We start from the raw sequence: 26,071 nt of genomic DNA, 5'->3' as shown, positions 1-26,071 counted from the left end.
GGGGAGGGGAGGGGGGGGGAAGTCATGGGGTCACTGAGATCAAGTATCTGCATTGCCTTCCACCCCTAAAACTTTTTTTCCTGTGACAGTGAATAAACAAGTCTGAAGATAGCAGATGCAGTTGCTTTTTCCTTCATGCAACAGTTCAGGTGTGCTGCACAATGGTGGTGAGGGCTATAGGTGTATTTCACCCCTCTCCCTTTCCCATCCTTTACACTAGCATATCTGCTTAGATGGACAATCCCACATGCTGATGGTGGCAGAGCTAAAGAAAAAGATTGCAGACTTCAGGGCATGGACTACTTGGAGCAAGGAGGACAGCAGCAGCGGCCAGTTGCCTATTGTCTGTCCCCCTTTACAAAGGAGCAAGAAAGGAGGGGCTGACCCAGTATGGCTCTTCTTCCATTCATGTCTGGCCTATTTCTAAAGCCAAAAGCATCCTATGATATCCAGCATCCTGCAAAGCCAGAAGACATACATCAGGAGAAGTCAGAGAGATAATACATCAGAATTCAGACAGTGAGGGAGGAGGGAGCAGTCAGAATGGTCTTCTTATCAGATGCTCACATGCAGCGTTTATGCATCATTCCCCACTTCAAAATGATGGGGGTGGGAGAGGAAGGATTTTACCAAAACTTCATGCTACTGCAAAAGAAGCCAAAGCTTTACTTAGTACATGGAGATGGGAGCAATCAAAACTGCATTGCCGCTGGATAAAACAGACAAGTCTTAGGAATGGAATAGAACATCGTAACTGCAGTTTATCACTTCATGGGCTGCATACATCTTGAACATCCAATGCTGGCAATTCCCCATCTCACAAAGGAACAATTGGACGAGGTTCAGAGGAGGACACAAACCAAAGGTGTGGAAAGGTTTCCTTCTGGGCAAAAAGCAAGTAGTAGACTAGGATCCTTCAGTCTGGGCAAAAGAGTAACCGAAGGGCAATACCATGGAGGTCTGTAAGATTCTGTGTGGCTGGGAAGCAGGAGAGGGGCTAGGGACCAGCATTCACAGTTATGTCCGAGATGTAAGGGGCATTAAACAAGGCTGGCAGGTGGCAAGTTTAGAACAAACAGAAGAAAGTAGTTCTCACAGCAAGCACTTAAGCTGTGGTGCCTCCCTGTCAACATGGTGGATGCTAAAGGTTTACATGAATTCAGGAGGAGACTGGACAAGTTCATTGAAGACAAATTCATTGAGGACTATGAAATAGATTCTTGAGCCTCAAGGATCCTTGATCCTCGAGCTTTGAGAGTTTTCTGGGGAAATGTCATGCTTCCATTCAAGTGAATGCTCATTCTTTTATAATCTTCCCACAGCCAACACTGTTGGGGACATGCTACTAGGCCAGACAAACCTTTTCTCCAGCCCAGTGATGCTGCCCTTTCATCATAATTTTTCTCAAAGAGGAGAACTTGGAGGTCGACTGGAGCTAGGTAGCTATATGAAACACCAAACCCATCCAGCTACAGGACAGCATTCAGTCATAATCCTCACCTGGTGATTAGCATACATCTTAAATTGAAATATATTAAAGAGCTAAGAAGGGAAATGGTGAACTGTAACTTAAAATTGTATTCATATATGTTTTATTCTGTTTCCTTATTTCTAATCTTATCATTCCAATTTTTAAATAAACCATGACTTTATATATTAGTAGACATATTTCCCCAATTTCCTTAATTTCCCTGAGGGTCTGGTACTGGTGACAAATTCAGATGCCATCTGATATACTTTTTAATCTTTCACAGTAATAAATCCAGATAAATCAATATAAAGACATCTCTGGAGCTGAGATGTTTGGAGAATTTGCTGGCTGGAATAGGCCTCCAAGTCAAGCTAGAAGAATCACTGTTTGGTGGCAAGCTGCAGGTGCCAGACTTTTGTGGGGAGTTCCCTTTTGGAGGCTTCTTCCCAGAGCTGCACCTGCAAGAAACTGAAGGCAAAGAGGCAATTCACAGCTTCAGACAAATCCCGTACTGTGAAAGAGCTGTTCGTGATTTGTACTGCACTAAAATTTTTTGGAAACATCATCTTCCATTTCCATCTCAAGGATGGCTTTTCAGTTAGGACACAATTATTTTAAACTGGAATAGAATATAGGAGGATGTAGGTTCACAAGGAGCTTTGGAGATCCCTAATCCAACCATCTGCTCAAACCAGGGCTAACTGCAAAGTCAAATCATGTTCCTCATCCAGTTGACTTTTGGAAATCCCTGAGGATGGAAATTCCACAGCTTCTCTAGGTACCTGTTCTGTACTTAAGAACCCTCATTCTGATTTTTTCCCCCCTAGATTTAGTCACAATTTCCCTTGCTGCCTCTGAGAAAAGTCTGCCTCTATTCTCCCCACAACCTATTCTCCCCACAACTGTCCTTGAGGCAGTGGAAGACAGCAATCAGATCCCCTCTTTGACTTTTTTTCTCCAGGCTAAACATCTCCTCAGCATCTCCTCAGTCCACCTCCATTCCTGTATAGCCCTCCATCTTAGTGGCAAATGTTATTTTTCCACTGTACTATCCAGAAAGTATTTGCCTTTTTTTTTTTCTTTTTTAAAAAGTTGTGGTTGCTATGCTGAAACATGTATGCGGCTAAAATACAAAAGCACTGTTGGAGAGAGTTTGCTGGAACACCCTCCTACCATTTTCCCACTCATCTGATGCACTATCAACAGGAGCAGGCACTCATGTAAGACTGCACAGATCTGCTAATAAAATGTTTTCATCACTCTGGCTTTAATGTACAGAGAAAACCACTGTGATAAAAAAGGGACACAGAATCAAGTTGCCTCAGCTATATTGTGTTATTTGAGCTACTGTAACTGATGACATATATGCTGACAGCAAACAGTGAATGGGAGAAAAAATATATGTTAAGACAAATATTAAAGAAAGAGATAATAGCTAAGGCCCATATGAGTCTGCAAGAAAACAAAGGGGTTGGTGTGCACTGTTGAGCTGTTGGCATAGGCTCTCTGCAGACTTTGGCAAGCTGTGCTAAAATTCCGTCACATTTGGAGTATCTCAAAACTTTTGTGTTTTAATGACTCTGTTGTTTGGGAAGAGCTTTCTGGTCTGGAGTACAGGATTATTTTGGACAGGGTGGTGGAAGGAGAAGAAAAAAAAACTTTTGAGATGTTGAAGAACTGTACAGTCCAACTTTTTTCTCCTGGTCCTAGGAAAGGTATTCCTCAGCCAGATATGAACACGTGCATGGAAATGTTAGAAAATCCAAATGCCAATCCAGACTGCCATGCATCAGATTGGTAACAAAGAAAGGCTCCTACCTGATAGTCTGGCTTGGTGAAGTAATCTAGGCTTGCAATATGATCCAGAAAAAGGTGGAACTCTGAAGGCATGTGTTTTAGCAGCATTCGGTGTTCATACTTTTCTTTTATCATGCCAACCTGCTCCTGGAAAAAAGAAAATATCTCAGAGCCAAGAATCTCTTCTATTGCTTCATATTCATACAGTCTTATCATTCCTGGAATACCATCTCGTCTTATCATTCCTGGAACACGGCATCTTCTTAGACCCAGCACTGTCTACACAATTCTCCCATTTGGTGTCCCTGGCAAAGGGGAATCCTGAGCTGGAAACACTCTTCAGAAGTTGTCCCTTTAGCAGAGCCTTCTGCACGGTGACCTATTTCTTTCTATGGATTTTATTCTCTAGCACAAAGTATTTCCAAGACAACATGAACAGTTATCTTTAGTCTGTTTAACTTTCCAGTTGCAATTCCCATTTGGCTTGTTTGGCATGGCAAAGCATTATCCTCCCGCCTTTCTAAAGGCTCTGTTTATTTGTCAAAGGACAGCTCAGCTTTTCCACTTTTGTTGTTTGCTTTGCAAGAACAAAGCCAAAGTCGCTTGATCAAATATGATTAACAACATGCGTAAGAAAATGTCTAGCTACTCCAATAAGACAAGCTCCACAGTGTGAGTCAGAACACACAAAAGCAGGTTAGCATCTTGCAGCTTTTTGCTGGAGTAAAGCCAGAGTCTGCTTTTCATCAGATCTTACTGCACTGAGCTGCAGGAGGAATAATGAGTCATAATAATGAAAATGTAGCACCCTATCTTAAGCACAGACACTAGGCTTCCTACCTTATCTTTGATCTTTCGCCATGGAAGCTGACCAACTGCAAACTCCACCAACATGTAGAAGAGGGACCACAGATCATCATGTCTACCCATCTCCTGGAGAAAAGAGAGACGAAGACTGAGGAGCAAAGTTCCATGCTGCTCAGTAGTCCAGATGTGCTCTCCAGACAGGCTACCTCATTTTAAACAGCAGGAAGAGAAGTCATACTTCCCATTCAATGATTAAAGAAGCCAGATTAAAGACTAAAGATGCAAAATCAAGCATTTATTAAACTTGGCAATGTCAATACAGTCACCCGAATAACCTCATTTGTTTTCCTTTTTGTGAATATATTAGGAAAGAGTTTTTATCTATACAACAAAGCACAAGTTTTCCATAGGACTCGCCCTCAGCGTATACAGGAGTAGAATATTTATTAATGGGATGTGGAATAACCTAGATTAAAAAAAAACCAAACTGTGTGTAGAAAGTTTATTATTATTTTTAAGCTAAATATAATTCAAACTCTTTAGACAAGACAGCATTTACTCAAGGGCTTTTGCAAAACACTCATCATCAAGCACCACAACAATTTACAGATTTATAATATTTCCACATACCACTCTTGTCCTGGCCTAGCAAATGGGAAAGTGAAACATGGGGATTAAGGCTGAAATTGTCAAAGCACATGAAGTCATTTTTGATGCTCAACATCCAATGTCTAGAACATAATTTTTCAGAATAGCATGCATTCTACAGCAATTTTTGTGTCTAAATATACCTTCAGCTGATGCCAGTTACAGCTGGCACTATTCAGCTCTTCCAAAAATTATACCTCAGGTTTCTCAGTGTCTCCCAGGAAATAGAATGAATTCATGATGGCATCCAACTGCCATCCCCTCACACTTTCCACCTTCTGCAGACAATAACTTTTTTCCCTAAAAAACTTGGAACTTCCTCATATGTCACAGGTCATCCTACAGACTCATCCCAAGTAGGCCAGAAACCTGGAGGTAATGCAGGAGGGCTGATAGTTTCCATCTGGCAAGCACTTAGCAGCAGAACCAGCGGACTTACGGTTTATGGTCTACACAGGAACATTACTGAAATAGGACAAATGCGTGTTTTGAGAAGAATGTTGGATGAGACTTCTGGAAGTGTTTAGAATGAAACAGGCCAGACACTATGTAAATAATGGCTCTTTTCAGGGAAAAATAAACCTAGGTTTCACTAGGTGGCTCTTCACCTGACGGCTTGATGTTAATATTAAAAATTCCAGGTAGAGAATGGATTTGGGGACTTGGCACTTGGTAATTCACAGCCAAATTCTGCTAGAAACTAGCAGCAAGCAGCCTGGTGCTTAACCTGATTTCCACTTTAGTGTGGGGTTTTTCCCCCCCTTAAAAAGTGTCTGATAATGCAATAATTACAATTATTAAGGCTGCCAACTAGAGAGGGTCCAATAACTGAATCATAATTTTGATTTTACAGTCAACAGCCTTGACCACCTAATGGAATTCATCTGATATACTAACTTCTGTAGGTAACAAACCAGAACTCAAGCCTCTTATTCCTCTGCTTCTAAAAACAGGTTTCTGAGGAGAAATAACCTTGCTGTTAACTCCTTATAACCCAAAAATACTCACTCGGTTTTTGTGTGCATTCACCGAAGCGTAGCGGACTGTTCCTCGAAAACCAGCAACATTGCGAGGCTGAAGGGAGACAACAGAAAATCTCAGAGATAGAGCAGATTACTAAATCCCCTGTGCAGCTAACTCCTGAGAACTTCTTGTCTGTGCTGTTATTTTGTATGTACCCAAGGGATACAAAGCTCTTAGTGCTTTCATCTGCTCTAGCAGCCAGCTAAACAGACAGCATTCTCCAATTCTGCATTTCTAGAAAAGCTTATTTTACAGAGAGGGCAAGGTGGTTACAGTGATAGGTTAGAATAGTAATAGTCTAGGCATGGAGCTAAGAACATTATCCAAGATCATATTTTCTTTTTTAAACTCCAGGTCAAGGGAAAAGCTAGTAAAGAAGTGCAAGTGCAAAACTGAGTCATGAATAACATGAGCTAAGCAAAGCCTGAGGGCAGCCTGGTCAGGACAAGAACAGGGATCCCCTACTCTGACCCAGGGCAGATGACCATACATGTTTGCTGACACTGGTTGTCAACATCCTCTGTAAGACTTAAACAAATTAAGAACCTCTGACTTTCAGAGTTCTTGCTTTTTTCCAGATTCTTCCCAGTGTATCCTATACCATGTATCTTTATTTTCTCTTTCTCTGATTCTCTTGTTCTTCGTGTCCTCAGGAAGTGAAGGCTTGATATAGCGGCCTTGGGAAGAAGGCAGTCCTCCTGTGACTATATGGCCAAGCTGGAAGCTTTCTCTGTTCTGGGGGCTGAGCAACACTTCCAACTCTTTCCACTGCTGCCTCCACAAGAATATTAGACCATGTGAGTTCACTTACTGAAGATGTCATTGTTCTGAAAAAATTGCATTTAAATAAGGACATCCACCAAATCCTTTCAGCTTAGCTAGAAGCACGAGAGTTAACAGCAGTGCTTTCAAAATTCATGTGGCAAAACCAGGTTCAGGCCCAGACATCTTCCATCATAAGGCTAAGCCTGGGCAAAGAACTAAACATACTCATAATTAAAATCCTACTCTTGCAGAAATTTGAGCACATTAATAACAACTCTAATTGGGTAACTTGTCCCACTTAGGTCAGTTGATTCATGTTTGTTCTTTCAGCTGTGCCTATGCGTTCAGAACTAAGCCTAAAACTCTATACTTTTATTCTAGGCCACCCTTCTGTCAGTTTAAATACGTACAATTCAATTGCTTCCTTTTGGGTACAGGGAAGTTGCTCTGAGTTTCAATACTCTCAGAAAGAATAAAACTTTAAACGTTTTTTAAACAAGTTCACCAACACTGTGCCACTAACACACACCTGAATGGTGTATAATACAGCTCTTAAGTTATAGTGACTCCAAGCAAAAAAAAGCTAAAAGTCTCTTACAACTCCTTTACGTTAATCAAATGCTCCACAAGGAGAACCTGTATGCATATCCCATGCACTTAATGCAGCATTTAATCTTGCAGTACACCAGCCTGAGCTATAAGCTGCTTATTTAGCAGCAGGTAATAGTTGAGATATTATATTCATGATCATGTACCTCATTCCTCCTGGAGCATACATTTAGGATTCCCACTGACAAATGACTGCAAAATATTTTTCAGAATTCCAGTGAATTCACTGATATGAGTTCCTGAAAAGCAGAATACTAGCCACTGGAATACATCTGTTGGAATCAGCCATCACCGTAAATGTCCTCTACATATTCAAAAGCAAGAGGACATTCTTCTTTTCCATTATGAGTGGAAGCTAGTGTGTTTGGATACTTTTCATGAGCCATAAAATAAGAGTGTATTGTGAACAATTCTAGTGTGTAACCCGTAATGTTTTCAGAACAAATATTGTTCAATGTTTGCAGTCCATGGGAGTTTTTCCATGTTCTTTCCCTACTTCAATGTCTTCACTTATCAACTGTGTATGTACTGAACCAAGTACCACATGTGCTGGTTTCAGTATGGTTGGCAATGTCTCTGAAAATCTTTTTAGATCAATACTTACTATTTCTGGCACACAGGTTATCTTTGCAGTGTTTAATTAGATCTATTCTGAAACCAACTTTAGGCAGTTTGCAAATGTATTCCCCTCCTCTTTCAGAAGAAAACCAAAAGCCCAGCCATCTTTTAACTGTGCATCTGTCCCACAGCCAACATGAAACAGTTCACCAAGCCAGTCCTGCAGCTGAACCCGAAGGGCTCTCTCTCCAGCCCTCTCTCATGTGATACCTCAGCAAAGGGAGAGCACTACAACTGAGCAAGACTTTGCAATTGTTTTGACAGGACATTTAGAGCTTTGAACAAAATAGGCAGATGCTAACTGTGTTAACAGCATCTTTTTCTCATAACGGTTTCACCTCTTTTAACCATATTTGACTGCCCTGCTAGTCACAAGGCAATTAGTCATGCCTTTTGATTGTATCACTAATCACTGCAATCAAATATTTCCATGGCTGTGGAGATACCTTGTTTTTCATCCAAACAAACAGCTCCTGCCTGAGCATTTATTGTAGCACATGCTGTACACCCAACTGTTATTGACTTTTCTTCTGAATTCATCAACATTAATTTTCCAGATTATTTCCTTACACACTTCATTTCTTCCAGTTAATAAATTTCATCCCACCACTGCATTGCCCAGTGGTGGAAAAGAGCCTGGATAAAGCATCCTTGCTGTCCAGACTGATCCACATTTGACACAGAACTGAAATTCTAACACTTAGGAGCTTCAGACTATGGAATCATATATAACCCAACCGATTTGAATCCCAAAAATGATAAGAAGGTAATAAGCTAGCAAGTTGAAATACAATTTTAAACCATACATGATTTATTTTTCAATTTTTCCACATCAGTATTACTATCAAAAATGTTACTCAGGGTAAAGTATATCTCTTCCTGCATTCAGATTGTGTCTAGCACAAAGCTAAAGTAATTTATTACACAGAGCTGTCAGGGAGATGACAGAGATATAAAGTATACTGCATTGTGTTAGAAGCTTGGTTTAAAATGAGTTTTAGCTTGGGAAAATACATTAGATCACTACCACAGAGCAAAAATTATACTCTGTGTTCCTTTCAGTATATTAGCCATGTACACTACCTCACAGACAAAGACAGAATTAGGTGACAAAATCCTGTACAAAGTGGTGGATGCATTGTTCCAAATTGTGCTCTTTTGCACCCATCAGCTTTTCATCATTCTCCAGTTCAAACACTCATGATCATTTGTATTTTAAGTGCCAACAGTGTCTCCCTTTTGATTCACATTAAGTCTGTCTTTCCTGTATATGCTCCCTTTATTTCAAGAGTGCTCGTATTTCCTCATTAATCTGAATCCCTGCTCGTTACACCACATTCACACATAGAGATTAAAATTTTTTCTCTTGCCTCACTGGTCCCTAGATTGGTATTTTGAATGTCCCGGTTTCCAGCTTCCTTCCTAAAAACTTGTATTTGGATGTCAGTACTTTCCTCCTGCCGTTTCTTATGCCTGTGGTACTCTCATGGAACGTGACCGCTGGTTCCTCCCCAACTTTCTGGAAGCCTGTGCAAACACCTCACAAGATCCACCACCTTTGCCCCTGGCAGGCCTGCTGTTATCTAGGATCATTAACCCACCTCTCCTGGAAACAGGAAAAGGATTTCCAGCAGTAAGAAAATGAAAAGAAAGTTAGTGCAGATCGAAGAGAAGGTGGTAAGGGGAGAGAGGAAATGCCACAGATCTTGGGAAGCACTTGGAGATGTATCTTGGATTGAAATGACTTGTTGGAAAAGTTGTGATAAGAAAGAAAAGTGAAAGGAAGCTTTAGCTGAACTAAAAGGAAGTATCTCTGAGACTTCTAGGAATCTCCTGCTTCCACCAGTTAGGCTCACAGGGGAGATGCAGGGATATGCATCTCCACCTCTTCTATGGAGACAAATTCTGCACCTCTTATATGCATTTTGACTTGCTAATTTAAACAGCAGCATTTTGTAGAATCATTAATGACAGCAGCATATTTTATCCCAATGGGGAGTCAGAAATTTAATAGAGGAAGCTGGAGCCAAAAACGTAAGATGAGAGAACTCCCCTCCCCTTGCCTCTGAAACCACAGAAGTGACAAAATCACCACCCAAATGTCTGCCAGCCCCTCAGGCAGAATCCCAAGTGTTCTAGGCCTCTGCATCACATTTAGGTAGCTGTCACGATCCTGCTGAAAAACAAATATATCATGAGGGAAAAAAGAAAACCGGGTGTAATTCGGACTTCCATATATAACAAAAGCACAAAACAAAATGAAAACCCAGAAGCATGGTGATGGCTCACTCACAACTCATAGCAGAGATGGTTACGAGCAGCGGATGGGAAGCCAACGCATCAAACACAGCCTCAAAAGAAGAGCCCAAAAGAACTGTAAAACAGAGAGAAACCCAAAGAAAAACATGATAAAAAACAACAAAATGAGAAAAAAATTAAACAGAAATGAATTAAAAAACAATTCAATATTGTATCCCTCCAGAAACCTGGGTCTCTTGTTCAGCTGTTGCCATCTCCCAGCATCCTCCCCAGGGCTGTTGGCCCATGCTGTACTTAGTTTCATTTAGACACAGAGTTGAGTGAGGCTGTGTGGTTTGTGAGTGCTCTGTAAAGTGGTGAGAGGGGTCCCTCTAGAGACTAACTTCCCCCTGCTCACATATCACACCTAACAGTATAAAAAAAACAAAGTTGAGAGCAGAGATGCATGCAGCCTAACCACAGGTCAGTTGTATGGTTCTACCATCATTTTCCTTCCTAAAATTATCTGATACCTACACCTCCCTTCCTCCTCCAGTCAAACTGATCTAATAACCAGCAAGGGGATTTGCTCTTTCTCATCCCTTGCTCTTTTCACCCAGAGCAAGTTCTAACAGTAGCGCTTAAGTTTCTACAAATGAACAGAGAAGTCCCCTTCCCCATTTGAATTGTCATGGGTTCCCACCTAAGATATTTGGCTTTTTCTGCAACCACCACCTTGCTTTCTCACCAGCAATCTCCATACAATCACTGGCTTGCCAACTTTACGGGCTTCACAGCTGCCAACTTCAGGCATCTTCCCCTTCCCTGATGATTGCTGCAGTGCTCCACCTAGAAATAGCGGGGTCTCCGCTGGCTGTGGTGGGATGCAGCATGGTGGCTTGAAAGAAAGCAGAATGAAAGTCAGTGCCGCTTTTAGGCCATGTGAGCAGTCACTGTATCTTAAGATGTGAATTGCACAGTATGGAAACATGAGGGCCTAAAATTATCTGATACCTACACCTCCCTTCCTCCTCCAGTCAAACTGATCTAATAACCAGCAAGGGGATTTGCTCTTTCTCATCCCTTGCTCTTTTCACCCAGAGCAAGTTCTAACAGTAGCGCTTAAGTTTCTACAAATGAACAGAGAAGTCCCCTTCCCCATTTGAATTGTCATGGGTTCCCACCTAAGATATTTGGCTTTTTCCACAACCACCACCTTGCTTTCTCACCAGCAATCTCCATACAAACTGGCTTGGGCTTGAAAGAAAGCAGAATGAAAGTCAGTGCCGCTTTTAGTGAGCAGTCTGATGATTGCTGCAGTGCTCCACCTAGAAATAGCGGGGTCTCCGCTGGCTGTGGTGGGATGCAGCATGGTGGCTTGAAAGAAAGCAGAATGAAAGTCAGTGCCGCTTTTAGGCCATGTGAGCAGTCACTGTATCCTAAGATGTGAATTGCACAGTATGGAAACATGAGGGCCACCCTGATCACAGGCAAGAGCTAATATTATAATATATTATTTAACCTTAAAACTCAATTCAATGAGCTGAGGAAAGACCTCCGCTGAGAGATACTTATTCGAACAGAAATCAAGTAATCAAAAGCAATCAACCCAATGGAGTTTCCTATTTGAGTCTCAGTATTTCTCTTCCCTAAAAATGTGCAAGTTCTAAGAATTCCATAGATTTTGCACGAAATTTAGTTTTGAGAAAGTTACTTAATAGTCTCCTACTATTCTTTCCAATGCAAAAGACCAGAAGGAGATGAGTTAAAATACCATCTTTCCTTCTTTACTTTAGGAGAATTCAAAATTTCCAATGGATTTTAACATCAGAAAAGACCAAGGTAATAATTTTGTCTTTCTGAATAGCATGCGCCAACTATCTCATCATGCGATTCCTGGGCCAGAACTTGTGCTGGAGATGAGGATGCCTTTCTCACATTAGAAACAGGGCTAAAAATGAACATTTTTTTTTAATCAAAAGCTTATTCCAGCTGTAATCCTATTATGCAATTATCATTCGATTTTTAACAAGAGAATTTTGGCCTCAGAGCTGCACTTGTTTCTTACATGCATGGTCCCATAGGGGAACAAGGAGCACAGAATATCCCCATGGAAAGCATGGGGACTGCTAAGTAAGATAGGTAAGTTTTTCATGTGCTGTAACACAGAACGGGAACCAACTGAAATGGAAATGTTTTGGAGAGTGTTGTAGAGTGTTAGTCACATCTCATTTGGGATTTACAGCTCATAATGCTTTCCTGGAGTCAGATGGAGAAGACGGTCCTTTTCTACCAAAAGCAAGACGACAAAAGACAGTCGTGGCAATCACTGAGATGCAGCAGAGCTAAGTTCAAATCTCTCCACCCCTTGGACAGACATGAAAACCACACCTCCCTCCTTCCAAAGTACACCCTCACCCCTAAGCCACAGGGTACTCTGAGATGCAAGTCTAAGAACATCCATGTTGGAAAAAATCCCTTTTGCACAGAATAATTGAATATTTATTACCAAGAGAAAGTGTATGACAGGCAGTCTGTAACCTGGCAGCAAATGCACTTACCTGATGGAGGGGAGACTTGACCTGCAATCCAACTCAACATTCATTTGCCCAGGGAGTAAAACCCCTGTTCCCTCACCACTGGACACAGTAATAGTTTTCTGTTCCTCTCTCTGTAGTCCAGTGGGAAGAATAATCAGAGTTTCAAGTGGAACAGCATCGACCAGAAGGAATGACACATTCAGATGTACCGTATCCCCCCTGCAGCTTGGCAGTAAAGGCACTCAGAAATGGAAAATGGGATCTTAGTTCCCTGCAGGCATATATGGGATTTGAGCCTGAGTTGTCCTTCCTTTTCCCTCACCCTTGTAGCACAAGAGCTCTAACCAGAGAGATGCTACATAAAATAAAACCACCAACAACCTGATGTAGATGATCTGAGGTCACCATCACTGAATCAGGGCTTCCAGGGGAGGAAAGCAGAGAAACAGCTAGTTATAACAAGACACAAGACTTCCTGCTTGCTAATAGATTTTCAAATCCATCAGCTAGTCTGCTTTTCATACATTTAATTTCAACTGTACTGGCTTTCTGTAGTTGTAATGTTTTAAGCCAGAACACGAACTCCCTTCTCAAGTCCAAATTTGCTACTCCAACAGTGAAAGTAACAACGAGAACCTTTACGTAATTTGTATGATGATCTGTTTTATAACTAACCCATTCCCACAGAAATAGCATTTCTATAATATATTAAATGTGCAATATTTTTAAAGACATAGGTCCATTTTTTTCCTTTTCCCCATCTCTGTGTGAACCAATGTGACTATGCTGTGCTTTCAGCCTTTTCTCCGATTACCTTTTTACAATACAAAACTTGAGACAAAAATTATATCCCTTCCTAAGCTAATATAGTACTCTGAGTACTACAGCTCCACATATCTGTTTATTCTACTGCAAAATGTTCATCTCCTACATAACATTACAGCTTTACGTATATTTCAAGTACAAAGTAAGTATAAAAGCTACTGGGCTTCTATGTTTGAATATTTGGGGTCTTTGGATGTAGGAGTTAATATCCTTTGTGTTATTTTATAGCTTATTTTCAAGTGGGGGGCAAACTTCTTAGTAGAAAAACATACCAAACTCTCCTCTTCTAATACCTTGTTCACTGCAGCAAAGTTTATTTTTCACACTATGCACAGACATTTGGAAAATAAATACCTTTTTCTCAATTAGCTAACACATTTCTGCAGCCTTCACCATGCTCATCTAAACAGGCTATGCACTGTCCTGCCTACAACATCTTTCTGCCCACTGACTCACAGAGCTGCCCTTGCACATGTACAGTATCTTCAGCAAGGCACTGCAAACTACTGCAGTGCAGTCTGAGCCATGAGGAGATCGAGGTCTAATCAATGGGCTGCAGCTGACTAAGCTAAAAAAATGCTTGCTGAGCCTAACAGCCCAGTGTCAGATCCTGCAACGGGAGAGAGACTCCAGGAAAAACATAGCCTCTCCTCTATTTTCAAATAAATAATTAAGACCAAGCTGCTAAACCCTCGACCACTTTCAATTAATATTTGTGGAGCCACAGGGAATATGTTTCTGAAGGCAGGGTGTCACAGAGAGAGGAAAAGTATAATGCTTTCTGTACTGTGCGTTAGTGACAAAACTAGCAGACCTGAACAAAGACCAGTAATGATCAAGGAGTTATTGTCCAAAACCTGACCTACATTAGCACGGAAGACCTTCATGACTCAGAACACCTCCACTATACAAGCATATGTTGTTAATCATATTATCTGTATAACAATGCTTATGTCTATTTTCCCCTCCAAATTCAAATTTTCTTCTCAGCCTTAGTTCTCCATATCAAACACGTTCTGCTAGTTCAGCTCTCTGCTGTAAAAATTAATGCAAGATGAAAATTTTTACTTCTGTGCTCTCTATAGAAGATACTTCCACAAATTTAAAAAAACCAACTTTTCAATTCATTCCCCAGTTGCTTAGCTCTGTTGTCCTAAGACGTGCATCAATATTGACTGCTTATACTGCTGCATGGTAAACGTGGGTTGTACAACCAGGACATCACAGTGAATAAAACTGCTCATGTCTCTATCTGAACCATGGCAGAAGGTTGCATCTAGAGGAAATAATAGTTAAATCCCTAAAAAAGCTCTCTGCATCCTGTAATATCGAATTTGTTAAGGAAGGTTTTGGGATTCACACCAAAATGGACTTTTTTTTTTATTAACTGGAGCTGAACTAAGAGATACCCTCCATAAGCCATCTCTTCTCAAGCAGATCTCCAAGCCTTCCATGACTGAGAAACACATGTTCTCAGAAAAACATGGCTTGAACTACTTCCCACTTCAAACCCACTTGGATGGGAATCCTCGTGCTGATAACAAAAGTATGTAACACATCAGCATAACCATATAAAAAACTATGCTTCCTTGCCACTAAAATTATACAATAGCATGAATCCTGGGAAGATCCCACAGAGAAAAAGGTATTGTGGGGTGTGGGAGGGTGCAGAATGTAAACTTGAAAAACAAGGACATTGACCTTGCATGAGGCAATGGGATTGCTTCAGGTATTAAGGGAAGGAAAAACTGCTTCCTATATATCAGTAGTCTGGACAAAGGTCAGACTGGTCGAAGACAACACTGCCCCCAAGCTACTTATACTTCCCAATTTTATTCTCCAACAAGGCAAAGATGGGGTGCAAATGTTCTGCAGGAAGACCACTGATATGGAAGAGACCACCAGTTCTTTCTTTTGCCTCCATTTTTTAAATGTTTCTGAACAGATTTTATATTTACCCATTTTCCTGCTGCTGGGCTAGTTTGCCCACATGCAACCACAAAGTGAAGTCACTGCAAAAATCTCAGAAGAGAGGGGTTAAAAAGTAAAGAACCCTAAAGCAAGCTCTTTTAATAGTAGATGGCAGAGATGGCCTATACCCACAACTGCTGCTAGCATCACGCTATGACCAACAAAAAGAGAAAGGCTCTTTGCAAGAACAAGGCCAATAAACACTCAGTCCACCTCAGATCAGTCTAAAGTTTTCTCTCAGGTATCCTATGAGAACTCTGAAAAGCTACCCCCGCCTCATCAAGGGTCACAACAGTGATCTCTGATTTGTCCTGTATTCCTTTCCTGATGACTTCTAATGTTTGAGCACCTTCTTGAAAGCTGTTGAGTATCAAACCCATGTTTTCATGAAGCTATTCCATAATATCAAGGTCTCACTTATCAGTGATACCTGTCAGCTCAGAGGCCGCTATCATATATGTGAAATTAGAACTGTTCTCCCCCTGCCCCCAAACACACACCATGAGCATCACCTTTTACCTACACAGAATTTCACCTGCCAGTTTATAGCCCCCCCCTATTTTCTATAGCTGGCCCTTACCTTTACCACAGCACACTCTGTCCCATTGCTGCTATTTAGACCAGTCTCTGACCTGCACGCATGTGCTGTATTACTCTTCCCAATGCACGCTGACTACCTGTGGCAGCAAGTGATGCCTCATGAATAAATGCATCCCTTTATTGGTTTAAATTTATGAGCTATTTCACTGAATATCTTATTCCTATGTAACCAGAGAGAACAGAGGCGCTCTCATTCACTTCTCAAGACTTTATAGCATTTTAGACTTTAGAAAACTCCTTTTATTCATCTTCTTGCTCAGGTTATAATCACAATCTTTTCGATCCCTCTTCACGTGAGTTTGTCATTACTGTCTTCTGAATACTGTTTAGATCTGCAGTACCTTCTTTGAAACTGGATGGCTGGTATCTTATGCATCATCAACTGTTATCTTATCTAGATTTGTATAAAGGCACTAAAAAAGGTTTTGTAGCTTTCCTCATCCTATTCCATATGGACCATAACGATTGCATCACTGGCTCGATGCATCTCATCTGGTAACCTGCCTCCAGTCCTAAAGAAGGTGCTTCTGGATATCCTACAGGTAGAGTACATGTAGTTGGGCAGATGCAGTCCCCTTGCATTCTGTTTAATCTGGCACGTGCAATACTAATTTTTAAAACGTATAATGTTGGTTCAGACCCCACGCACCAGAATGAATACTTGAAACTCTCCTAAAGAACAAAATCAGTAGAAATATGGCTAGCTGGGATGTAATTAGGAAAAGTCTACACAGCTTTTCTAAGGGAAAGTAGTGTATCACCAACAGAGTTCTCTGCAGCATTTGTGCATATAGACAAGGGCAACCTAGTCCACATAGTACACCTGAATTTTCAAAAACATCAGCCCCTGAGAAAGTCCACACTTCAAGAAATTACACTGCAAAAGATAATGTTGCTCTCTCATTTGGGCCGTGGCAATTACAGTTGTCCTTTTAAAGAGGCAACAAACTCTTAAAGACCTGCACACAAAAAGAACTTTATGATACAACCTGGTCAAAGTTGTGTTTTCAGTTTCCCCTCTCCTGTTGCATTATTTTTCATATCATGAGACAAGAAAGCTTTGAGATCAGCCAAATTCAGAACTGATTTCCTTTAGATCAAAGTTTAACTGTGAGATTCTTGATGTTTAACAAAAACTTTGGCATGAAAAGCATGAAAATTTTGATTTAATTTTTTCCTCTATTTATGATATTTATAAGCAGCACAATAAACAGACAACTAACAGACCTGTAGCTGTTGTGACAGCAGTTCGCAAAACAAGGGTGTGAAGGGGCCCGGAAACTTTGCTCAGGATGGTGTGGGCCTGACTGAGGCTGCAACGATGGTGGTGATGGGCCACAAGGCCTGGTACCCAGCATGGGCTGATGCAACTATCTAGCACATTGGAGGCTTCAAGCCAGAAAAAGCCCCAAAGGAAGGATGTGGCCATCCACATTGGGCTGCAGAGAGCACCTGATGCCTCTGCAGTGGCCTCATTTCTAAGAGAAGTACTCTGGTTGAGGTGCGGAGCTGCCAGGTGAAGGAGCTGTGGTGAGGTGGGAAAGGAGGCAAGCAGACTGTGTAGCATCAGGGAGGGTGAACAACAGATCAGTAGAATCTTCACAGAGCCTCTGAAAGTAAAGATCATGAACCCTGCAATGCAAGGAAAAAGGGACAACTAGCAGTCATCCTCAAAGGAGCAACAGATGGAGACTTCCAAGAGGAGGGAAGCTAGCAGAAGGGAGGCTCCTGCTCCACATGCAGATCTGCAGTTGCAGAATAGATTTAGTAACCTGGGAAACTGGTGGGGAGGAACAAGACCTGTCAGGGGAGCCAGCTGAGCCTGAACCAAATGTCCATACCAAGAAGCAAAAGGTGAGTGACGGTCACTGAAGACTTCTTCCTGCAGGAAATGGAAGCCCCATCTACTGGCCTGACTTGATGTCTCAAGAGCTTTGTGGCTTGTTGGGGGCCTGGATATGGGATGATAAGGACAGATTGCCAAGGTTTGTGTGGCCCTCTGACTATTAACCCTTGCTGCTCATTCATAGGAGCACCAAAAGCACCTGTTTTTCAAGGGGTGACCTTGAGTATACTAAGAGTGACTACAGATCTGGGGGCATAGGGGCCCAGGTGCTGTCCTCCTAAATCCTGCCAGTGAGTGGGAAAGACTTAGGTAGAAGTGGATGCATCCTGCAAGTCAACACCTAGCTATCAAAGACAGGGCTTTGGCTTCTATGACCATGGGTCCCTCTTCGAGGAAAAAGCACTGTTGGTGAAAGAAGGGACCCACCTGACAGAGTGGCAAGAGCATCTTTGTGAAGGCTTTGCATCTAGGCTTGCTAACCTAGTGAGGAGGGCTTAAAGCAGGTACAATGAGAGATGATTACCGTAACTTGAAGAGAAGTGGAAGAACGGAGGCTGTGAGGAGGTGCCCTGGGAGAGGATGATAGAAGCTCTCATGCCTCCCCTGGAAAAGCAGCACAACTGGTGGCCCACCTCAAGTGCCTGTCCACAAACACCTACACACGTGAAACAAACAGGAGGAGTTAGTGGTCCATGTGCTGTTGCAAAACTACGATCTCACTGGGATTACAGAGACTTGGCAGGACAGCTCACATGGCTTGAGTGGTGCAATGAATGGAAAGAAGGACTGGGACGGCAAAGAGGTGCGTTTGCACAGGATTGGCTTGAATGTATGAAGCTCTCCTTGGAGCAGGCGATGAGACAGTCACTACTGATGGGTAAGTGATCAGCACCAACTAACACAGGTAACATAATGGTAAGCATCTGTTACTGACTGCCTGATCAAGAAGAAAAAGTAGATGAAGCCTTCCTTAGACAACTGAAGGAAGCCTTGCAATTGCAAGCCCTAGTACTCATAGGGGGCTTGAATAACTCTCATATCTGCCTGGAGAGGCAATATGGCAGGGTGAAGCAATTCAGTTTTCTGGTGAGCATTGAGCAGAACCAGAAAAACAAGAAATGAAGGTTCAGATTCACAAAAAAAGGACAACGCTGAACAGGAGCACAGTTTCTTCTCTCCAGCATTAGATCATTCACCCAGTTTGGAAGTCTCAGGTTCAATAACCTCCTCTCCTACAGGAGTTCCTGCATTGTCACCTGACAGCAGAGTACCACAAACATCGTGTATTTAAGCCACAGGCAGAATGGGAGCAGGCGTATTGCGATCTCTCTCATTGAAGCTTTACAGCTTTGCACAAAATTAAGACATGTTCCCTAGAAAAGGGACCTCAGGAGTCTCACAGCCCTGGAGATGGCCCTGTTTACTGTGACTAAGTAATTTTTCCACTCTGTTTCAGTAAATATGTAAGTATTAAGCATCAAAAGATGTTACTAAGGGTAATGGACCAGGAATACTTTGTGAATTATCACTGACAGTGCTCCCTTGAGTAATGGGAAATCCCAGGTCAAACATACCCTGCTGAATACAGATCACAGATCTTCACCAGTATTTGCCACCTTTCAAACAGGAGAGAGTAGGGCTTGGAGGGGCAGGGAGGAGCAGTAAAGAAATCAGCACCTCCTCTAGCAGTTTTGTCAAGCTGCCTGTCTTTTCCTTCATTTCCCTGTCCTCACAAGTGTTTGAAAACAAAATCCTCTGGAAAGATTAAATTTTTTTGCACTAGCAGTCTGTCCTGTTTATCATAATAGCCAGAGTCACTCCTGCTAGCCAGGATGTTGACTCTGATCCAAATGCCAGAAATGCTGATAGTAGCCAAAGTAACAGCCTTCAGCCAGGCCCTAAGCAGTTCTCAACACACAATGGACACCAAATGGCTACACGACTGATGCACATCTGCTCTACCCGTCCGAAGGAATAACTATCAAAGACTGACTTCTACAGCCCTCAGACAAATATCAAGTAATGAGACTGTTGAGAACAGCTGAGTTCCCCTGATTGCTAACAGAGAGAAAAATTGTTGCTGATGCTTCCTTACACACCTTCTGGCTCCAACCATCTTCTGTCTTTATAGTGCAATGTGAGTTCCTACCGACTGTTATCCAGGAGATTTTGCAACATCTGGCAAGGGGTAAGTGGTAGAGAGGTGAGACCGCTCCCATGAAAGCAAATCTGTGCGACAACAGCTTTTCTCCAAAGAGGAGCATTTGTGCTAATATTAGCATCCCACATAAGGTAGATCAGTTTTGTTTTCCTAGAAGCACAGAATAAATTCAGATTCAGAATAAATTTTGATTTAGTTAAGCCAAGTGGCCCATAACTTTACAAATGCCGAGCAATCAAGTTGAACTGTCAAGTAGCTAAAAAAATATACAAACCAAATACATAGTACTCATCAGAAGCTTAGCAGAGTAACAGCTCCCTAGGTAGAAGCTACTGTGGTAGCCCTTGAAAGAGGATCTGGAAAGCCAGAGTGGTAACAGCTGAGGATGGAGGAACTAATGCTCAATGAAGATCATGGAGAGTAGAAATGATCCCACCTCAAAGCTTTAATCAATGTCTAGAAAATCAGAATGAGACCTTCTTAGTGACAGCCTATGCTATCTGCCTACTAAGGGGCTCCCTGCCTTTTCATATAAAATAAATTCACACTGTTTGGCATCCGTGAATTGCACATAAAAAAATAAATACATAAAATCAGTGCTAACACAGCTTTCTGTGTTCTGTTTCTGATTTTGCTCCACAGAATCACTGGCTTTTCCCTTTTTCAAAATCAAAGGTGTTTTCAAAATAGAAAAGTGACCAAAAATAAGAAGGCAAAAGGTAAGTTAAAAAAAAAAACAAACCAAAACCACGGCATCCTAAAGGCCAGGCCCATTGTATGTATTATTAGCAAGTCATTCAGAGTCTTTCTGAAGATTTGACAAGCAAGATTGAGGTTATGAATTTCAGAGGATGTGGAAACAGCGAATACTTTTTATGGAATTATTCATAAAGTATGACAATGCTTCTGAAACTGTAGAAAACTGCACAGAACCTACTTGAGCAGAAAACTTCTGTTAATAAATGAATACGACTGAAAGCAAAATTCAGACATGCTTCCAGAAAAAGAGAAAGAGAGCTCCTTCCCCTACCTATCTTGTGTATGTACCTCAGAACCAAATCACAAAAAAACTAGGCTCAGGATGATCACGTTATAAATCTGGGAATTGTATTCTTCATGGATAAAGGAACTGAAAGAGAATGAAGAAGAATGTACCTTACTGGCTTGAAATAATCTCCGTGGTGAAATAAAAGATTAAGTTCTTAATTAAAAAAAGAAAAAACTCACAAAAAAGTTTCATTTCACTTGTCTTCATACCGCCCCTCACCCCCATCCTTCCTAATCCTCAGTGTACTATTTGGGTAGCAATCACACCATGCTTCTCTAGGCAAGTGTCTCAGTCCGGTAAGCAGGACTCAACAGTGGTATCAGGCATCAGGGATACAAAAGGATCAAACAGCCCGGTGACTATAACATAATGTTAAAAGGGACTGAAGTAAATATTTATGTATTTTTTATTGTATCATTTTTGTGAAAAAGCCTCACCACCTGAAGTGTAGCATGGGGGAATAGGTACATTAGGTATATGAGACTTTACCCCATATGATCCTCCCACATCCCAAACAAACAGAGAATTTTTACCGCTTTCAGCAGGGCATACTCCCACCTCTCTGGGGATCCCCGTGTCTTTTTTCAGGAAAAGATTATGTGCCATTAGTCCTTCTGTGAGACCCATCTGTGGCAAGCAACCAACCAACCACCAGAATGACCAGAATTAAGACCGACCTTCTCAGACTCTTGCGTCCTAACAAAGCCCCACCTCCCCCACACCAACTCAGGCAGGACACAGCTTGCAAGACACAGTTGAAGAATCTTTTCCTCTGAAAAATGTCAAGGCTGCATGTAGTGCTGTTTCCAAAAGCAGGCCCTGGGAGTATTTTCTAAGGATGTAGCAAAATAAAAGCAAAGTAATTTTAAATGCGTGGGAGAAAGGAAGAAAAAAGAGGATCCAAAAGAAGAGACATCTGGAAAAATTAGTTTCTTTAACTGTAAAGAAAGAACAGTGTTCAAACAATGGGACTTGAAATACAGAGATAAAACATAGTTGCTTCACTGAAGCAATGAAGAAATTTTGCAGAAAACCAAATGCCAGTTTCAATCCATAACGGGCTTTAATTCTGACTGCAGAAAGAGGAAAGGAGTGGGGCTGTGTTTTGAAAAGGGCAATATGGAGCAGGGTTATCCCCAAACTAAACAGCATTGACAAGGAAGACCCAGTAGTACATAGTGTGTGTCTTTTTAAGAATAAGATGCAGACACAACCTTTGGAGCTGCTCCCATCTACAGCTAAAAAGAAAAGACTTGCAACGTCCAACTGAAAAGACTTATAAAAAACGAAGAAAAAAAAATAGAAAAAAAATCCCACAGCTGTGTTCATCTGCTAAAGACATAAAATCTGCTCACTGATCTTTGCTTTCTTCCCACTCCCCAACCATATCCTGCACTACAGAGTCTCTGAATTTAGCTCTCACATTGTCAACATTTTCCAGAACGATTATCTTGCAGATAGAAAAGATGCGCAGACCGAAAGGTATAAGCCTAGGATGATAAACAGAGAGACTGTCTGAGCCCTCCCTGCTTGCGCTGTGTTCCGAAATAAACCTAGGAATGCTCTGACTGATACCTAGAGCATCTGAAGCTTAACACATCCTTATGAGTGTCCCCAGATAACACAGTGCTGGTAAAAGGACTGAAGAAAACACACATGTCATGTGATGCAAGTTATGCCCCCTGCCCTTACCTCCCCTCCAAGCAGGCATGCTGAAATAGTCCTACTAAGAAATCTGGACAGGGGGCAATATACACAAAACCAAAGCCAGGCAGGGGTGAGAACAGCATTACAGGTTGCAGTTCACAGGAAGCTCAGTCTCAGAGATCAGGTCAGCCTCTAACTTTTAGCATTTTTTTCATAAGAAGCTTTAAGAACGCACCGACCTGGTTCCCCAGATCACAGAGAACTGAACTAGACCAGTCCTCTGGGACTACAGAAGTTACCTGGCCAAAATTCGGTTCACCCTCTTTGCTTGGCCATAATGTACTCAGTAAGCATTCCAAGCCTGTGGAAAACATGATTATCCTAAAGGAAAAAAAAAGGAAAAAAAAAAGCCACACACCTTGTAAAACAAAAGCAAGCATCCCTTCTTAGATTCCCCACTCAGTTGAAGTCACCTGCTGCTTCTCACCTTGCAGAAAATGCAGTCCAATATAATGACCAAGCATAACAACCACAAAACAAACAAAAATCACAAAACCTTTCCATGCCTAAGCAGTTGCAGAAGTGGGAAAAAGTTACTTAAAATTTACTTACTGGCCGGACTTCACCAGTGGTGTTGGTATACTGACGGGCCAGACCAAAGTCTAACATGTAGCACTTCCTGTATGTTGAAGGTAAGCGGCCCATGGCAAAATTGGACTAGACAAAGAAAGAAAGAAAAAAAATCAGTTTGATACCAGCAACTAGGGTAAGAGTGGCCATTTGTTAACAAAACTGTCATATAGCCCCACATGCCTCTGGTGAAAACATAAGTCAAAGAGAAGAATTTTAAGATGCATCTTAAACATCATGATTAGAGAATCACTGCCACGTTAAAAAGTTCACTTTGCAGATAAGTGACTGTGGAATCTCAAAATAACTAAAATTCACATTAGCTTCGCTAAATTTCAGCTGCTATGAGAAAAAGCTACATTTAACACCACTAGCTCTGCAGTGAGAGCTCTAGCACTTGCATAACAAGCTGGAGACAACTGCTTCTGTTCGTGGTTCAGCTGCTAACATGCATTATTCTGCCCTAACTCCCAGAATCTCCATCCACTGTATTGCATTACCTAAATTTATCTGAACATTCAGACATCTAAAAAAATACTGGGTTTGGTTCTTAGTAAATAAACTGACAACAAGCAAATGGAGCAGCTCTTTTTTAACCCCCATCTTAAAGTTATATCCTTTACCATAACGGATGGCTGCTAAAGGATTTGTGGCCAGTCACATTAGTGACTGATTTTCAGCTGAATCTGATCAGCCAAAACCAGCTGATTTTAAAAGCAGCAAATGATTTTGCTGGAAGGAAGATGGTCTCAGGGATGGTGTAGCAACAAGTGTTCAGGTCAAGTAGTGAAGAGCTTCAGGAAAGAGACTGGCTCCTACAGTGACACTTGGAATTATTGTGCCTCACCCAGGCAGATGACCAACACTGTGACTGTGTTTCCGACATTGGAAACTGTGCTCCAGTTTTTTTGGCAATTGCTCAGAAAAGATTAAGAGGATTATTTAGCTAAGTCAAAAACATGAAATAGCATTTATTCAAGTGATGGGTCATGGAGCAAGACACCCTTTCTGAACCCCTTTTATAGTAATAATTGGTTGGACTCTAAATGATTGTTCAAAATTAGACTGCTTTGTCATGTGATCTTGACTGGTACAAGTATGACCGACAGCTACTAACCCACCATGGAGCAGCCTCTGCTGATAAAAACTAGTCTGCTATGCACTTAAATGAATGACAATACTATATTATTATTCTGTACTTATAGAAAATAGCCAATATGTCAGACAGTGGGAGTGTGCAAGGAGGCCTAAATGCCTCCACTGAGATCTGCCCATATTCAGACTGTCTTTCTTGACTCAAGCAGAACAGGCACATACAACCAAAAGGAAAATTTCCAAAACAACATACAGGCTTGATGTCACGATGCAGGAATCCCACAGAGTGAATGGCTTCTATTGATTCCAGAATCTGTTTGCCTAATCGCAGTGTTGTGCTTAGCGTGAAAGTCCCTCGAGGCTGACTCCTTCTGAGATCTGCAAGATTTCGGCCCTGAAACAATCAATAAAACACTTAAAACATCACACTAAAGCATAGCATTTCACAGCTGCAAGTTCTAACATGCATCCCCAAAAAAGCAGAAATGCTAATCAGACAGGTGCTCACCTTATGTCTGCTTTATTTCTTGTATATGATCTTCCAATACTTCATTTTAACTTTTAAGCGATGTATTTGATGATAAGAAGATACCAGACCGTTATCTTGGGAAGTCAGCTGATGTACTATTTGGAAAATAGGCACGGCATGGACAGCAGTGTCTCAGACTGTGTGAGCCCAGCATCTCCTTACTGTTAAACCCAGACTATATAGAAGCTGATTTAAGAACAATCTTTGACTGTTCTCTGGGCCATCTAAAGATTAAAGCAGTACAAATATGATAAGCAGGTCATGAAGCCACTATCTATTACAGCTCATCGAAGCAGTTTCATTAGAAACTCTCTAGCACACAACTGTCTGGCTCAAGCTCAAGTCAGCATTGTTGTGGCAATGCCACAATGGGGAAAGTGGTCTATCAAGAGAATCATACCAGAAATCAGGAGGGGAGGATTTTTCCACTGACTTAAAAAATACTTATTAAAAAAATTGGTAATTTACCTCCAGTTAATTATATTTCTGGGGGGAAAAAAGTCTACCAGCTGGGCATGAAAATAAAGACAATTTAGCAAAAAAAAAAAAAAAAAAAAAAAAAAAAAAAGAGGGAGAGGGGTATCATTTCTAGTGCTAAACACATTTGCAAATATATTTGATTGGCCTTTTAGCAAAAAAAAAAAAAAAAAAAGAAAAAAAAAAGAAAAAAAAAGAGGACAGACTAAACACCAGAAGAATCAGTGTTCTTTGACCTCTGTCATCTCAGTTTTGTCTGAATCTCTTTAGATTTGTAAAGAGAAAGAAGGTGTTAAAATGAGTATACTCTATGGCAGAATACCCCTCTAATCCACAGAACTAATGCATTTATGAATTGATCAAAAATATTAGGAGTAAGAGTCCACTGTTTCAGAGAACATGCATCAAGAACAAAAGTTATAGGGACATGCTGATTATCACTATACTATAGAATCTCTTGATTCTGCTTCTGCAGACATACGTGTTTATAATACAAGTCCAGATGTATTCAAACAAAATTCACAACAGAAGATCTATAAAAGATTCCAAACATTTGATGAGAAAACACAGATTGCTCTCCAAACCAGTGAAATGCCTTCTATTCATCCACCCATTCCCAGTTCTCAAGTTATTTACAGACATTAAGGGGCCAACTTTAACTGGCTCTTTTAGCATATGACTAGTCTCTCAAATTGATTTGACCCATGTTTCACTTCGGGGCTCTGG

The 26,071-nt window shown here is 41.3% G+C and overlaps 1 protein-coding gene across 1 annotated transcript in view; it reads right to left on the bottom strand.

The window, feature by feature from the left end:
* The window catches only part of TTBK1 (tau tubulin kinase 1), a 98,990-nt gene that overhangs the window by 48,321 nt on the left and 24,598 nt on the right, over positions 1–26,071 (bottom strand). Inside the window, exons 4-8 of the mRNA XM_009272604.2 lie at positions 24,593–24,733; positions 23,227–23,331; positions 5,732–5,797; positions 4,109–4,201; positions 3,290–3,415 (exon numbers count right to left, since the gene is read on the bottom strand). Coding sequence (XP_009270879.1) covers positions 3,290–3,415; positions 4,109–4,201; positions 5,732–5,797; positions 23,227–23,331; positions 24,593–24,733 — 531 coding nt within the window. The remainder of the gene's footprint in view (positions 1–3,289; positions 3,416–4,108; positions 4,202–5,731; positions 5,798–23,226; positions 23,332–24,592; positions 24,734–26,071) is intronic.

The sequence above is a fragment of the Aptenodytes forsteri genome, unplaced genomic scaffold (genome assembly GCF_000699145.1).
Source record: "Aptenodytes forsteri isolate BGI_AS27 unplaced genomic scaffold, ASM69914v1 Scaffold238, whole genome shotgun sequence".
Lineage (NCBI taxonomy): Eukaryota > Metazoa > Chordata > Aves > Sphenisciformes > Spheniscidae > Aptenodytes > Aptenodytes forsteri.
The sequence above is the reverse complement of the archived record's forward strand: the minus strand, read 5'-3'. Positions and strand labels throughout refer to the sequence as shown.